Source organism: Aplidium turbinatum, chromosome 4 (assembly GCF_918807975.1).
Source record: "Aplidium turbinatum chromosome 4, kaAplTurb1.1, whole genome shotgun sequence".
Lineage (NCBI taxonomy): Eukaryota > Metazoa > Chordata > Ascidiacea > Aplousobranchia > Polyclinidae > Aplidium > Aplidium turbinatum.
In genome coordinates this window covers 15,257,973-15,272,587 of record NC_137475.1, presented here as the reverse complement: position 1 = coordinate 15,272,587, position 14,615 = coordinate 15,257,973, and the positions used below count along the sequence as shown (strand labels likewise).

The window sequence follows — 14,615 nt, the reverse complement described above, 5'->3', positions numbered from 1 at the left end:
TGTGTTTTGAGTATTTCAGACTTTATGTTTTGGCTTATAATCTTAATTACCGTATACTTTACTGCGGCCCTCGAACAAATTCAGATTCTGAATGCGGCCCTCGAGATAAAAATTTTTCTCACCCCTGAACTAGCGTATTTGTGAAGCCTGGAATCTAAATAAAACAATTTTGTCGATAGTTTCAAAGAACCAAAACTACGTCAAAGATACCTTGGGTGTACATATTAAGCGTCAAGTACGCACTCAAGTATGTTATGAAATTATTTGAATAAAACTTTTGAAAAATAAATTGTGTTGACATTAAAAGGTTAGGCTGAGCATTGAAAATCTCAAGAAACAAACAATGCAGACAATCTGCAGTAATTCAAGGCCATTGTAGCTTTTATGCAACTATTTCAAATGTGTAAACGAATGTTTCAGCAGTTTCAATTAAATAAACTTTCAATTGGTTCGTATAGAAGAACTTTGTTTGTCTGTTTTGTGCGAAAATAGTTTTCTTGCTTACGGTAATTTATTCATGACGACGCAACAACAACGTTTTGGTGATTGCTTGAAAGTCTTATAAATGGCCATGATGATGACGATATGTAAAGCCACATTCATCATCGATAATCTGTATATACCCCTTCTTCATTTTAACAATCAGAAAAAATTATAGAATCGCACGCTCTAACATTACTTGGCATTGAATGGCCAAGCGAAACATGCTCCTATGCTGGGACTACTTGAAATGAAAATACAATTCTGCACAAAGAATTTAATTCTAAACAAAAGCAAGACAGCCGATTTTGTACAGAAACAAAACATTGTGTTAGTACTGAACACTTAAAAGCCTAAATAATGGGCACATAGTTTTGGTTTCAATTTCAAAATAAAAACGCTTTTGTTTTGAAACCTAAAGAAATGATATATCCCAAGTATTCGTCAAAATCAAATTCGTACAGCCAAAGTTCGTATGAAAAAATCAGTTGCAAATACAAAGAATAAAAAACACTAAAAGTCTACTACAATGCAATGATTGATTGTGATGAAATGTTTTAGACCTACAGTTATATTTACAAAATAAGAATAGCCTACAAAAGCAGGGGCATAACTACATAGTAAGGAGACGTAGGCTACGTAGCTGACGATCAACCAGGAATGCTTGCAATTTTTTTATGATATTTAGCTTATGATCCGATTGTAGACAGGACAATCTGGTTATTAACGACATTATCAGCAAAAACCTATGAGGTTGAATGATCATTATCGCGCCTGAGTGGCTGAGGGTCAAAACCTGATCGCGTTTAGCAATCACCTCGGATTGTTACAATATTTATAGATATCCCTGCTTAGTTACGTTCTGGAGCACTGTCTTAAAACTCAGCTACAGTTATTACACAGTCAATTCAATCACATTTACTCAATTGAGGCAATAAAATCTTCTTCAACAGATCGATCATGCTGATCAGTTGTGACCTTGATCTGATTGCAGACAACCAACAGAGCCTTGAAACGGAAAATGAACAAAGTAGCTCCTCTTTGCAGATACTTTTAAACTAGCATTTGCACGAAGCATGTGGTTAGTGGTTGTCCTATAACTATGCTTTTCCGTTCAACACAATACCCTAGTTATGCCACTGCTTTTGACAAATTGTGAATGCAATATTGAACTACGAGTTGAAGTAATTTTATTCCGCTGTTTCCACAGCAAAGCCGCAGCATCAGTTTGCAACAGATCGCTTTATCTACACATCTGGAATATTTTTATGACTTTTAACCATACTAAACACTTAGTGCACAATAACAGTATGAACACAATTTAACCTAAGCTAAATACGTTAAGCAAAGGATTGCATCACACTTTGTATAACTTTTCGATTTTCTGTTAGGAAGCTTTAGAAGCTTACCCAAAACAAAACTTTTTTTTTCGCCCTTTTGATGTAAGCGTAGTAGGTTATAATATGTTTGTAAATAGCTTTGTTTGCATTTTTTACACTCGATGAATATTGTGTGAGGTTTTTGTGACGTGTTGTTGATGACATCACTAGCAGCCGTTGTTCGGGTATCCAAGCCGATCCATCTCACGTGACAGCTGACACATTGCACAAGGCAAGCAACACTGCGTCATGAAGCAATCACCACAAATGTCACCCTGAAAACAACATGAAACAAATCATATCCTTGTGTACTATTTTTCTTTCAAATATACTGTTTTTATTTCAAACGCCAACCTCAAATGTTAACATTGGAGCAATAAAATTATTAGTAATTGAATCAGCAATTAGGCTACCTTACAGTACCTCAATGATTTTATGGGGTAAAAATGCAAATGGATTGGCGATGTAAATAAAGACCTGGAGTAATAGGATTTCACAACTGGATTTTAATAGACAAATAGTGTAAGCCCACTGTTTGGTATTGTAACCCACAAAACGAGCTAAAAGGCTATCCACATCCAAAAGCAAGGGTAATATTGTAGTGAATTTCAGTCACAACAAACCTTATCAAAACTTATCTAGTAATTGTAACGTTACCATCCTACAAAAACGGTGTGTTAACAAGAGTTACCAATCGATTGTTTGCATGTGGAAAAGTTAACGTTGGGTATGAATTTGCAAGGTCTTAGGTTGTGTGCTTTGGATTGAATGTTAAACTTGATAAAGTACACTAATTTACCACATGTGACAAAAGTATAACCTAATTCGACGAACTGACATTTATTCAGCTATATAAATGCTTTTGTGTTAATATTGCTTAAGTGAAGGAAAATACATAGGCCTACAAAGCTACTTGTAGTAACTGCAAATTGAAACAGTGGCTAAATACATGCTCCATAAGCAGCAAAACATTATTCTCTTCTAGCTGTACTAACTTGACATTGATTGATTGATTAAAATGTATTTCAACAAGCTGAATTGTATTTTCTTGGTGCCTTACACTTAAACGCCATTTCCTCCGACCATTAATTCAGCAAATCAACTTACAGTAGGATATGACAAAAAATACATCGATGCCTGTGTTTTCGAACACTGTAGCTTAGTTTTCAACTGCTTAAATCACGATCATGAAACTAGTTACCAAAAGTTACTGGTTTCAGCACTAAATTAGACGACTTGCTTTTATATAAGACATATAAAAACGTATTGTATCTGTACTAGCTACAACAAAGCGAACTCTCTACCAAAGTTTACAGTATTAACACATTAAGTAGGCCTACCGGTAATACATTAATAAAGATTTGATTTTTTTCAATACAGTAACTTAAATAATAACCAATTTTAGTAACAAACTACAAGTGAAACCAAAAACAATTAGCAAACTGGTTTTGCTTTTGTCAATCATAAATCATGATTAAACTTACTCCGATACTATGAGTTCCTCTAAATCTGGATCTCATTGCAAGATGGCCACCAGGCACACATCCTCCAGGGTAACCGGACAGTCCGACACAACAGTTTTCTCCCATTCTTGACGCGAGGCATGCGTAGTAGCAATTGCCAAAGAAGAAAGCGCACAAGCCTGAAGCAATCAGATTTCATCAAATAAATACTTATATTCGAATGTGGGATAAATGAGAAAGAAAAAAGGCAACAATTTGTACCAAGGATATTTTTAGATCCCCAACACAAGACGCTTCTTAATAAATGTTTAAGAAGAGCAAATATCAATAAAATTATCAAAGAAAGTGTTTTTTTTCACCAAAAAAAAAACAATACTTGTTTCTAAAATAAAATAAACCTGCTGTATGGAAAACATACGCAGCGGTCAGCGAACCCCTAAAATCATCTAAGGGTCTGTTCTACAAGTCCCATTCAGTTCATTTTTATTTTTCGTTGCTGGCGAGAAAAAGAAAAGAACGATAAAGTAAACATACGAATTTGGCACCAACAAAAGAATAAAATGGCAAAACTAAAAGGTTTATAATATGCATCGCTAAAACAGTGTTTGGAAATTAATATATTTAATTTGCACTGCCACCAAACCTACTTATTACGAACTGAAAGTTAAAATGCAGAGGATAAGAACAGTCACTTCCATAATAAAAAAACAAAACAATGAAAGACAACTTAATTTATGATGCTGGGGGAATTATTCCATTCACTAAGTGTCGTTGAATGGAGAGCAGTCCTAAAATACTTGATCTTGAGCCGGCGCGTAACCACTGAGCTAAAGGGCTCTTGATGCTGTTGTATATAAATCTAAAAGATTTACGTCTGTTTGGTTGAAATCTGCTTCTCTGCATATTGATTGCTTCACGTGCGGAACACACGTGGGAAGCGTTGGCATACTTCCGCAAACAGCATCCCGCATCCGCTGAGTGTTATGAAGACATTCTGTATCTGTCATCCACAGTCATGCATAATAGCCTACTGTCATTAGAAGTGAAAAAACGAGGACAGAAATTTAGTTTTTGCTTGCTGATTTTCTTTGTGCGAATCATACGAATAAGTCCACTTTTACACCAGTAATCTATTCAACGCAAGCGTTTAAAGAGCATTTCTGTATCTCACTTTATCTCTATTCTTTAATAGAAATGTTATTTTTGTCATAAAACTTTTATAATCTTATTTGTTATTAGTACAGATAAACAATTGTCGTTTATCTGTTTCTAGGTACAAGATATAAACTCCAGCCCAAAGTGATAACTCTGATACTGTTAGCAGTGCCGGTCTCTGGGGTGTCCGAACCGTGCGATCGCACAGGGCCTGCCAATTAGGGGGCCCGCAATTTACTCAGAAAATACGTTAACTTTTGTCATATCCAATGGAACAAATTTAATTCGAGTAATTAATTACGAGTAACAAATTTATATCGCAAGCAAGTAAGCCTACCGGTATCCTTACACATAGGCGTAATAGCTGCTATAGGGATGCAGGGAATGCAACGGCACCTCAAATTATCCAATTAGGCCTTGTCGAACGTTTGGGCAAGAACTTTCAGCATGTTTCAAAACTTTCATTACGATTGAACTTGTTTTTGATTTTTTTCTCAAATTATTTTTCTCAAATTATGGTATTGTCAAATGAGAAATAAGTCGCGGCATTTCAGAGTACTGCAAATTGCAACTGATGATGCCGCGGCACCCCGGTTGGGAACCACTGGCCTACCGTATGTTAAGTCACTAAAAGTAACAGAATGTAGTTTTTCAACATCACAAGGTAAAAAGAAGAGTCATGGCATTAGTTTAGTCAGTTTAACATTTTTGATTCTGATGGCCAATATACCATACAAACCAACTTGAAAAACACCAAATTTGAACTTTTTTTCCAACATTTGGTTGCAATTCGATGAAATTTGTTTGATGAAACTAGATGAAACAGAAAAAAATATCCAGAAAGTGAAAAAATTACTCGTGTATTAAAGTAAGCAGAATGCAGATTGCAGATGCCTGTTACTTAACATGCAAATTTGAATCTATTAAACTCGCTATTTGCTCGCTTTAAACACAACCACTTGACATCCTGCTTTCCAAGAAGTTTGTATTACTTACAGCTTTTGCAGTCATTAAAGCAGTCACAAGTTCCTGAACTCCAAGCGTTTGTCCCAGGCCCCTGTTGGGTCGTGATAACGGTTGTAGTCACGGATGTTGGCTGGGACACTACCACTGCGGGTTGCTGTTGGAGAGGAACGTAACCTGGTTGTGGAGCTGGGGCGTAACCTGGTTGTGGAGCTGGGGCGTAACCTGATTGTGGAGCTGGGGCGTAACCTGGTTGGCTTGTCTGAGTGTATTGAGGTGGAGATTGAGGTTCCAGGGCCAGCTTATTTTCAAACTTGAAACAAAAAATAGAATTTTACCACAAAGTATAAGAGGTGACATTGGGGTTATTGGACGATTGTAAAAAAATATGTTTTGCAATGGCGTCCAGAAATTAAAGAAACCGAGAACTTGAGTACGGTAACTTCATAAAATCTCAACTAAGGGTTGACGGAGTTTTTATATAAAGTAGGCTGATATTTTGTTTTCTCGAGACAACTAAGTTTATTCTATTTGCAAAGCCAATATTCTTGTACGTAAATAAATTGGAACAAGTAGTAATTGCTTTGAGAGAAACTTGAAGTGTGATAACAAGTTAGGCAACTCACATGTTACAGTTTTGTATGCAATCAGATGACATTTACAATTAGGCTTATCAAATGCTGAAATAAATTTCATCAAGTTACTATAATGACAAAACAAGTACCCACTTCCATTTCAGAAAATTGTGGTTGCTTGCTCGTTGACTAAGAAAATATTCAGCCCACAGTTCTTTCCCTAACGTAGTATCTATTGTCCTGAAATGGTGACTGTAATGAAAACACCAAAAAGAAATAAAATACAAAGTTAAAACTCAACTTAGATTTCAAGGCTAAAAGTAAAAAGTCAAACTGTTTCAAACAACTTTTTTTATCTCATTTTGACCTTGGTCATGTCTTTACAGCTATTGAAAATTAAGTTTTCTGTTACCTGCAATCAAGTAGCTAACGTACTTTTGGAAGTGCGGGGTGTCCAATTGACTGCTAAAACCAATAGGGGAGCCAAATAAATGTCCTGCAAGATATTTTCAAACTTCTTGTAAAAATGTTGTCTCAAGTAGAGCTTGATTGATTGATACTAGCTAAGGAATTGTTAAAGTTGTAAAAAATTAGCCCCACGCGGTTCTTATCAACTGATCAATGCAATCGTGTTTGTAAATGAACTTGAAAAATTGGTAACCTAGAAAATATGTCGTTTTGGCTCCGATTTTTTGGGGGGATTTTAAAGATTTTGGATTGTCTTTCGATTGGTTTTAAATAGACAAGCTTTAATTCAACCTTACTTCAGAATTTAGTAGCATTTGTAAAGAAACTTCTAAAAAATTGTAGCGACAATTCCATGCTTCTCACAGTGCCCTTGGCAGTGATGTGGGCATCTCAAAGTAAATCCCTGACTTCCCTCCGGACTGCACATTAAAAACAAACTGCCAACTGGTAACCTGTCAGTGTCAATCATGATCTTTCACCTATCAGCCTACCATTGGGGGACTAGATCTTTAAGGATCATCAGTTAATTGACTGATTTATTCAACTTTGAAGAGAAATGGCCTCTTCTTAAGTTTCAACCTAGCAATTTTACACAAACTATTGGAGGAGACTTTTAACTAGTGACGCAGTCCCGGTTACCGACATTGGTTAAGTGTCCTGTTGCTATTGAAATGTTGATGTGATATGAAGCTTTTCTTGTTCCGTATAGTTGCCGCTAAATGGAGAACTGTGTTTGACATAGGTTCCCCAATTATAACTATTACCCTATTGATTTTGCTTTTTCTTTGTTGACAAAGCCTATTGTAGCCTATGTCAGCTCTGCTAAACAGTCGCGGCTGGCTAATTATGACAGATCAAAAATGAAACAGATGCAAGAAAAATGGTGATGTGGTTATGATTGTTTGTAGTTAGCTTTTGGCTTTCATTGCCATCTGTCCTTGATGAATCCAATATTTAGACAACTAGACAACCTAATTTCAGATCACAACCAACTCGCAACTTAAATGAATTTAACCTTGCCAGTTGCCAGAATCAATAAATTAATGGATACGTGTTGAGATTGAATTGCAGGGGACTTGATCCTGTTAGACCCGGCTAGTTATGGATATAGCCCTATCTGTTCTATTAGTTACAATAGGAATCAAAAACATTTACGTTATATTATTTGCTCACCAAGAAACCATTACGGTAACAAGTAGCCCACGTATTTGATCCAGATGTTTGCATTTCACCAAACCGAATAGCAAGATCACAGGCGGTAGACTACTTGTTACAAAACGCTTTTTCGAAATGTATACAATTCATTCACTGTAAAATGATTTAACTAGGACAAAGCTTTCTTGTAAATTTCCACATATTCTGTGTAAACATAACGGGATTTTCAACATTTATGACCGGTGCTGTATTCTTCAAAGCATACCTTGTGACGTGCATTCGTGCAAAGCATCGATATAACTTGTCTGTAGACGAAAGCACTCGAAATCTTTTTTTTAGAGACATGAGCACTTTTAGCCAACTATACAAATTTTCAAAGCTTACAGGAGATGAAGACCTTGGATTTTTTTAACTCTGGTTTTTGATAAGAGTAAGGGTACTTTTATATCTAACTCCTTACTTATTCATTTCGCTAAACCGGTCCTGACAATAACTATCCTATTAAGACAACTTTTGACATGTAGCCTAATGAAGAACACACTTGCTGTCAAAATTTCTGATGTATTTATTGGCTACATTTCAGGTTAATATCTTTCTACATTTTTTCAGTCTCACTAAGTTCAAGAACATCACTAACTTGACCAGGCTGAGTAGCAAAATGTTTTCGAGCAGTTAAATTATGTAGAAACTAAATAAACAAACACGTCTTTTTTCTCGTTTCTCCTAACTTCTCTCATATTATACAAATTTGAGTGGAAGTAGATTTTTTCATCTTTGCATGGGTTTGCACTCTTGGGTTTGCACTTTTTGCAAGGGCACATGGAAAACGTTATCAACATCAATACTTGCAACATCTTCACTTTTACAAACATTGTGATCTTGAAGATCAAGATCACCAAAATATTGTGATCTTAAAGATCAAGATCACCAAAACATTGTGATCTTGAAGATTTCAAGATCACTTTTTCTGCACTTGGGAAAATGAAGTTTTCAATCAATGATGTTACAAAAAAAATAATAGTGGCTGTTGCTATTAGACCTATCAATCGTTGTTATAGTTTGCGTACAATTGCAACATCACGCCCAAGGTCAAGGAAAATTACAGTTTTGAAAAAGTCGCAACATTTACTCATCTAGCAACCTTGATACTGTTGCCTGCTATCAAAAAAGTTCAGAGGTCTGCGGAGAGATAAACCGCTCCAAAAAAAATACAAAAGTTATGCAATAAAGAGGCAGCATATGTTTTTAACTATAAAGTAAACAATATCACACCAAATCAGAAAAATGAATTTATTATCACTATATATTAATTGACTTTTCTGATTTGGTGTGATATTGTTTACTTTATTTCAAATGTTTTGTCACACTGAGCATCCTATTGGATCATTAGTAGAATCATAAGAAAGTTTGATGAAAAGTTTAGTAACGAAGTTTTGTTTTGAAATAATTATGTTTTTACAAATTACATTTGATAAATTTGTTGATACTTTGACTCAATTTATACTAAACAATTCTTGATCTAGTTGATTTACTGCTATAATTTACTTTACATGACTAAAGTCGACTTTAAAGTATAATTTTTTTAGCACCGCCATTCCAAGCTTTTGAAATGTCTAAAATTGGCTCAAAAAAGAACAAAAATTGTGTTTGTTCACAAAACAGCATTGTGAACAAAGTTGAATCCTTTCTTCATCATAAAGTATATATCGACGGTCGAAAACAAGAAAGTCGTAAGTGACATTTTGAGAAATTCCCTTTTTTGCATTTTCAAAACCTATGCACTTAGGGCTATCTACTATTATTCTACTACTATACTTACAGATATTAATGCTCAAAGTAAAAGCATTAACGGAATTTAAAAAATGAAAAGAAAATTGTTTTTTTTTACCTTTTAATCCAAAGCATAAAAATGCACTTACAACTTTTTTGTTTTCGACCGTCGATATGGAAGTTGACTTCTTTATTATGATCAACACAAAAAACTTTTTCAATTTTGAAATGGCAACACTGACCTACCTAGATTGATTCTTCAAATCGACTTTTGTTGAACACATATCATATTTACAGTGACTTAATGTTCGTGGTTGCCACTTTGTACACTAGTACAGTACGAGTTCTAAAAAAAATCCTCTATCTTGGACGTAAGCTAAATTTCAATTCTATGTTGATCTTGATCTTATTGTTCTTCAAGATCAAAATCACAAAATCTGTGTCTACTCTGAGCTTGCCAGTGCGAAAAGATAAACGTCCTAGCACGTTGGTGGTCTTCTATATCTTTCTATGGTAGCCTACCAGTAATCTGCAAGATTTAAAAACTTCAAAAGTTACAGTTAATTACCGATAACAGCTCCATTGCTCTACTCAGAGCCGGATTTACTCAGGGCCGGATTGACTCTACTCAGGACCGGATTTAGCTGATGGGGGACCGGGGCACTTTTAGATCGGGAGCCCAGTGCAAAAAATTTTTTCGGGCCTACGGCGCGAAAAACCACTTCTACGTCTACAGTAGCATTAATCCAGCACTGCACTGCACAGCATTTTGCAGAAACTTCAAACGCTGAAAGAAAAAAAAATTAACAACACAAAATCACATTTTTTCCACGTTGGGGGCCCTTCAAAAGTCGGGGGGCCTGGGGCACCTGCACCCTCTGCCCCCCTTAAATCCGGGCCTGGTTCTACTAACAACCAGCCTTCACAACTGAGTCCACGTATAAAACTTACCACAACTTTTTAGTGGGGTAGCCTACTTACAAAAACAGGTAGAGAAGGTGGGGCAAAACGGACTTGATAACTTCAAAGTGCTCTATTTGAGCAAACAAATTGGATATTATGGACCTATTGCGGTTTTTGAATTAAGATGTCAATTAACAACAACAACTCAGAGTATGAAAGTTAATGTGCTTTTCTTGTGTTTTTCTTTTTGTTTATTTACAAAAAATGATTCTTATTGTGGGTGTCTGTTTTGTCCCGGCCCCCGGGCATGGAAAAAAACGGATATTGTATAAGATCGCTCTGCCTCGTATTTCATTTTGTTAATTAGTTGTCAAGGTCAAGCAAATTTTTGTGAACTTATTAGAAAGATTATCTTTGAATAAAAACAGTCATGTTTGGTAACCAATAAAATTGTTTTAAATAAAGCTTTCGCCGCCATAAAGCCAGCTTCTTCAGTACCGGTAGTCTTATTCAAGTAGAATCAAACGAATTGTTTGTCAAACTGTTTCAGGTCTCCAAAACAAACTAGCTATCTGTCTGAAAACAGTTTTCACGCCAAAAAATATTGTTTTTTTTAAGCTGTGCTGCAAGCAGGGCCGGATTTACCAATAGGCTAGACAGGCTGAAGCCTAGGGCCTCAACGTCCAGGGGCCTCGAAATTCGGTCTCGAAGTTGTAATTCTTTTAAAAACTTGACCAGTTTAAACCCTACCTAAAGTATTTATATATCATGCTTTTCAGAGTAAAAATTCTATACACAATTGGTTTGACAGACTTTCTAAGCGAAATTAGAGATGACTTTGATCAGCAAGCAAAAGCAACCTTACGGAATATTAACTACAGAGCTGTCACTTAGAGACAAAGAAATGCACCTGACGCTTTAAGTGAACTCTCTTCAAAGGACAGGTTTGAAATAAATTCCTTTATCTCTATACTCGACGCACTTGAAGCCAATTTAAGAAGAAGAGCGAGTACAGTGACATTGCAGAAATGTTCCTCTTTCTTGCTAATCTGAAAGCAACTAAGGTAGAAATTGTACGGGAGATGCAGGACCTATTATACAGAAGGACTTATTATACAGCGCAGTATTTTCTTTACTTCAAAATGAATGTTTTCGGTTTTTATGGTTTTGGATCAAGATTTTAGTCCAACTAAATTGTATGAAGTTTCGTGTGATAAAAGCTTTCGGTTCAAGAGAAACACAGGATTTTCCAATTTGGGGTCAAAACGTAAACTTTTGGGAGTTCAGCAATAAGGCGATAAATTTTGTTATTGAAGCTCTTTGCAAAAGTTTGCATTTATTTGCAGTTGTGTGGTAATTAACCTAAGTTGTCACAAAATTTCAGAGTGATTGCTCGTGTAAATATTTTTGTATTAACTAAGACTTAAAAATGAATCCTCACAGTAACGTCTAGGACCTATTAAGTTAAGGCACTTGAAGAATTAAACTTTGTATGTTTTGAAAATAAACCTTACTTTTCTAGCAACATTATATTGTCTCTGTTACTTTGGCAATTAAAGTGTTTATAAACATTAAGTATTATTATTTCACATTTTTATGCGCTTGTTTTTGCAATGAAAGTAAAAAAACATGTTTTTTTTCAATGTTTGCTTGTGTATAATAGGTTCTTCATGGGCAGGACCTATTATACCTACACTTTTCAAAAAAGTTTGTATAAGTTTTAACTTCACAAAAATAAATTCGATTCCCAAGATATTTACATAGTCAATAAACATTGACCTGAGCCGTATTCTCTAAATATTTTGTTTATATTTGATATGAGCTGAAGAAATGAGAGCAAAAAAAAAAAAATGTATGATAGGTCCTGCATCTCCCCTACGAGGCGTAGAACTTTTAAAGGAAGCGTATCCGGAAGATGTTGATACGAAACTTGCTGATGAACTTCTACATTTTTATTTGTACGTGAGACAAACACAAAACCAAGAGCTTGCCGGTACAGAAGAGCAATTTATATCCTTGTCTCATGGAGATTCCTTGTCTCAGGCAGCAGTGGCCGAGTGGTTAACGCGTTGGGCTCGCAGTCGAGAGCCTGCATGTTCGACTCCAGCTACCAGCACTTGCTGTTGTTTCTCTGGGCAAGAAACTTTACGATAATTGCCTCTACCCAGTGATCCGATTCGAGTAATGGGTAGTACCAAATTTAAGTCATAAGTATAGTAGGCAACCGGAAACAGACATTGCCGTCGGCTGCAGCGTGGGTCAGGTGTACGCCGGAAGGCGTACACCGATGTATAGCGCTCAAGTCCGCTTTCCCGCAATGCAGGATAAAGATAATAAAAAAAAAGAAAAAAAAAAGAAGATCTTTATGAAATTATATGCAAGGAAAAAATTAACACTGCCTTTCCTAACGTGGAAGCAATATTAAGACTGTTTCTAAGCTTAATGGTCACTAACCGATAGCTCAATTGGTTAGCACATCACTTCTAGAACAAAGAAGCTTCAAGATCAAGCGGCGCTGGTTCGACTCTCGGGGTGTGCGCTTGAGCAACGCACGTTAAGGACTGCTCTCCATTCAGCGGCACCTAGCAAATGGAATAATTCCCTGGCAACAAGACTTCAACAATCGGAAACTCTGTCAATCTCGGTGACCGGGCCTGCGTCAGTGATTCAAAGCCTCTACAAGTATGCAAAACTGCCAGGATTAAGCTCTGCAAGAAGCTTTCCCAGTCCGAGGATAAAGATTCAATCAATCAAATTGCTCAGGAGAGAGATCTTTCTCAAGGCTCAAAAGCATCAAAAATAAATTGAGATCGACAATGTCTCAAGAAAGGTTGTCCGCACTGAGCATTCTGTGCATTGAGAGTGACAAACTTAAACAGATAAATTTTGATAAACTTTTGCATGATTTTGCTTTGACCAAAGCTAGAAAAAAAATTTGGGAGCCTAGTCTTACTCTCGGCATTTAAGATAATCCATTAAAATTGAACATAAACTATAAGCTTCAAACGTTTTCGGCCATACACACGTTAGCCCTTATCAAGTAACAAAAATATAACTGCTTATCATATCTACAATGAAAATGAATAAAAGGGGGGTCCCATACTTGATTCAAGTGTCGGGTATGAGAAGATAAGGGTCTCATTGTACTAAGCCTTCGGCACTAAGGAGAGTAGGGTGGCCAGTTCCTTTCTCTCGGCCGCCTTTACTTCAGCAACTACGCCCACCCAATTTATTACACCCTGGGTAGAGGTGAGCGGTGTTTTTCAACAACCAGCTGAAGCCGGGAGTCGAACCAGGTTTGCATAATTGGAAAGCCAACGCCTTATCCGTTGCGCCATCCCACCGAATAACTGATCTAAACACTGAATTGAATTTAAACGCCATGTGATGTGCCTTTCTCCTATGCTCTGCCGTTTCATTTTGCATTTCGTTTTTCAAATCAGTGTTTAGATCAGTGGCGTATATTTAGGGTGTTCAAGGTGTTCACTGAACACCCCAAAAAATCCAGAAAAAAAGAAAATTTCCATTGGTTGTCGATGTTCTTTACTTTCATGATATTCTAACATCTTGCTACATGCTGATTGCTTTCTTTTCAATTGCAAAACTCGTCCCCTTCTAATTTTAATACTCCAACGTTTAAGGTCATTGCCTTTAATTTTTTTCGGTCATTACCTTTAAGCTGGGTGTGCACCGACAGCTTGGAAAGTGCTATGACGTCACAAGGCAGCGAAAACAGCAATGGTTTTAGTTCAGCCAGGCTGTTCACTCGTTGATCTGAACACCTTGGCGCGTCATTGGGGGAATCCCAGGTAATAGCAAGTTTTAGCTTGTTGGATTAGAATTTAAGGTGATCAGAGTTGGAAACAAGATAAGATAAAATGTTTTTTATGCACCAAGTGCCAGTAAAGTAGGACTAGCTTGTCTGAATCTGCAACAAAGCTTATGGCAACAGCCAATATCATTGATGCAGCATTCTAAAACAACACATCTAATCGTTTTGTAATTAGAGTGTTTGTATGTTACTGGTATTGTACCTTATTGCTGAAACACCTTAATTATGTATTCAATAGGCGTTCAAACATTCAACAGGCGCTGTCAAATAAATATCTATTTTGTATTCTTCTCCATTCCGACAACATTATTTTTGTCAGTTCTGTTCATGTTCAGAATTTGTGCTGAAAATGCTCCCAGAACGCACCAAATTCAATGTTAATTTTAAAAATGTTCTGGGGGAGACTCCCCAAATCCCCCGCTGTTGCTTTGCCGTCACTGAAGTGGACACGGTACGCCACTGGTTTAGATCA

General features: G+C 36.4%; 1 protein-coding gene across 3 annotated transcripts; it reads right to left on the bottom strand.

The window, feature by feature from the left end:
* Positions 1 to 742: 742 nt before the first annotated feature.
* On the bottom strand, positions 743 to 14,021 carry LOC145768671 (placenta-specific gene 8 protein-like). Of its 3 annotated transcripts, XM_082580232.1 has the most exons (6): positions 13,984 to 14,021; positions 6,428 to 6,511; positions 6,169 to 6,255; positions 5,474 to 5,753; positions 3,344 to 3,501; positions 743 to 2,134 (listed from the first exon to the last, which is right to left on the bottom strand). In XM_082580232.1, the coding sequence occupies exons 3-6, from the start codon at positions 6,172 to 6,174 to the stop codon at positions 2,027 to 2,029; spliced, it is 552 nt and encodes a 183-aa protein (XP_082436358.1). In that variant the 5' UTR covers positions 6,175 to 6,255; positions 6,428 to 6,511; positions 13,984 to 14,021; the 3' UTR covers positions 743 to 2,026. The 3 variants fall into 3 exon arrangements, with proteins under 3 accessions (XP_082436358.1, XP_082436357.1, XP_082436356.1); XM_082580231.1 differs by lacking the exon at positions 13,984 to 14,021 and having other exon boundaries at positions 6,428 to 6,667; XM_082580230.1 differs by lacking the exon at positions 13,984 to 14,021 and having other exon boundaries at positions 6,169 to 6,267; positions 6,428 to 6,666.
* Between the last annotated feature and the right edge of the window lie 594 nt (positions 14,022 to 14,615).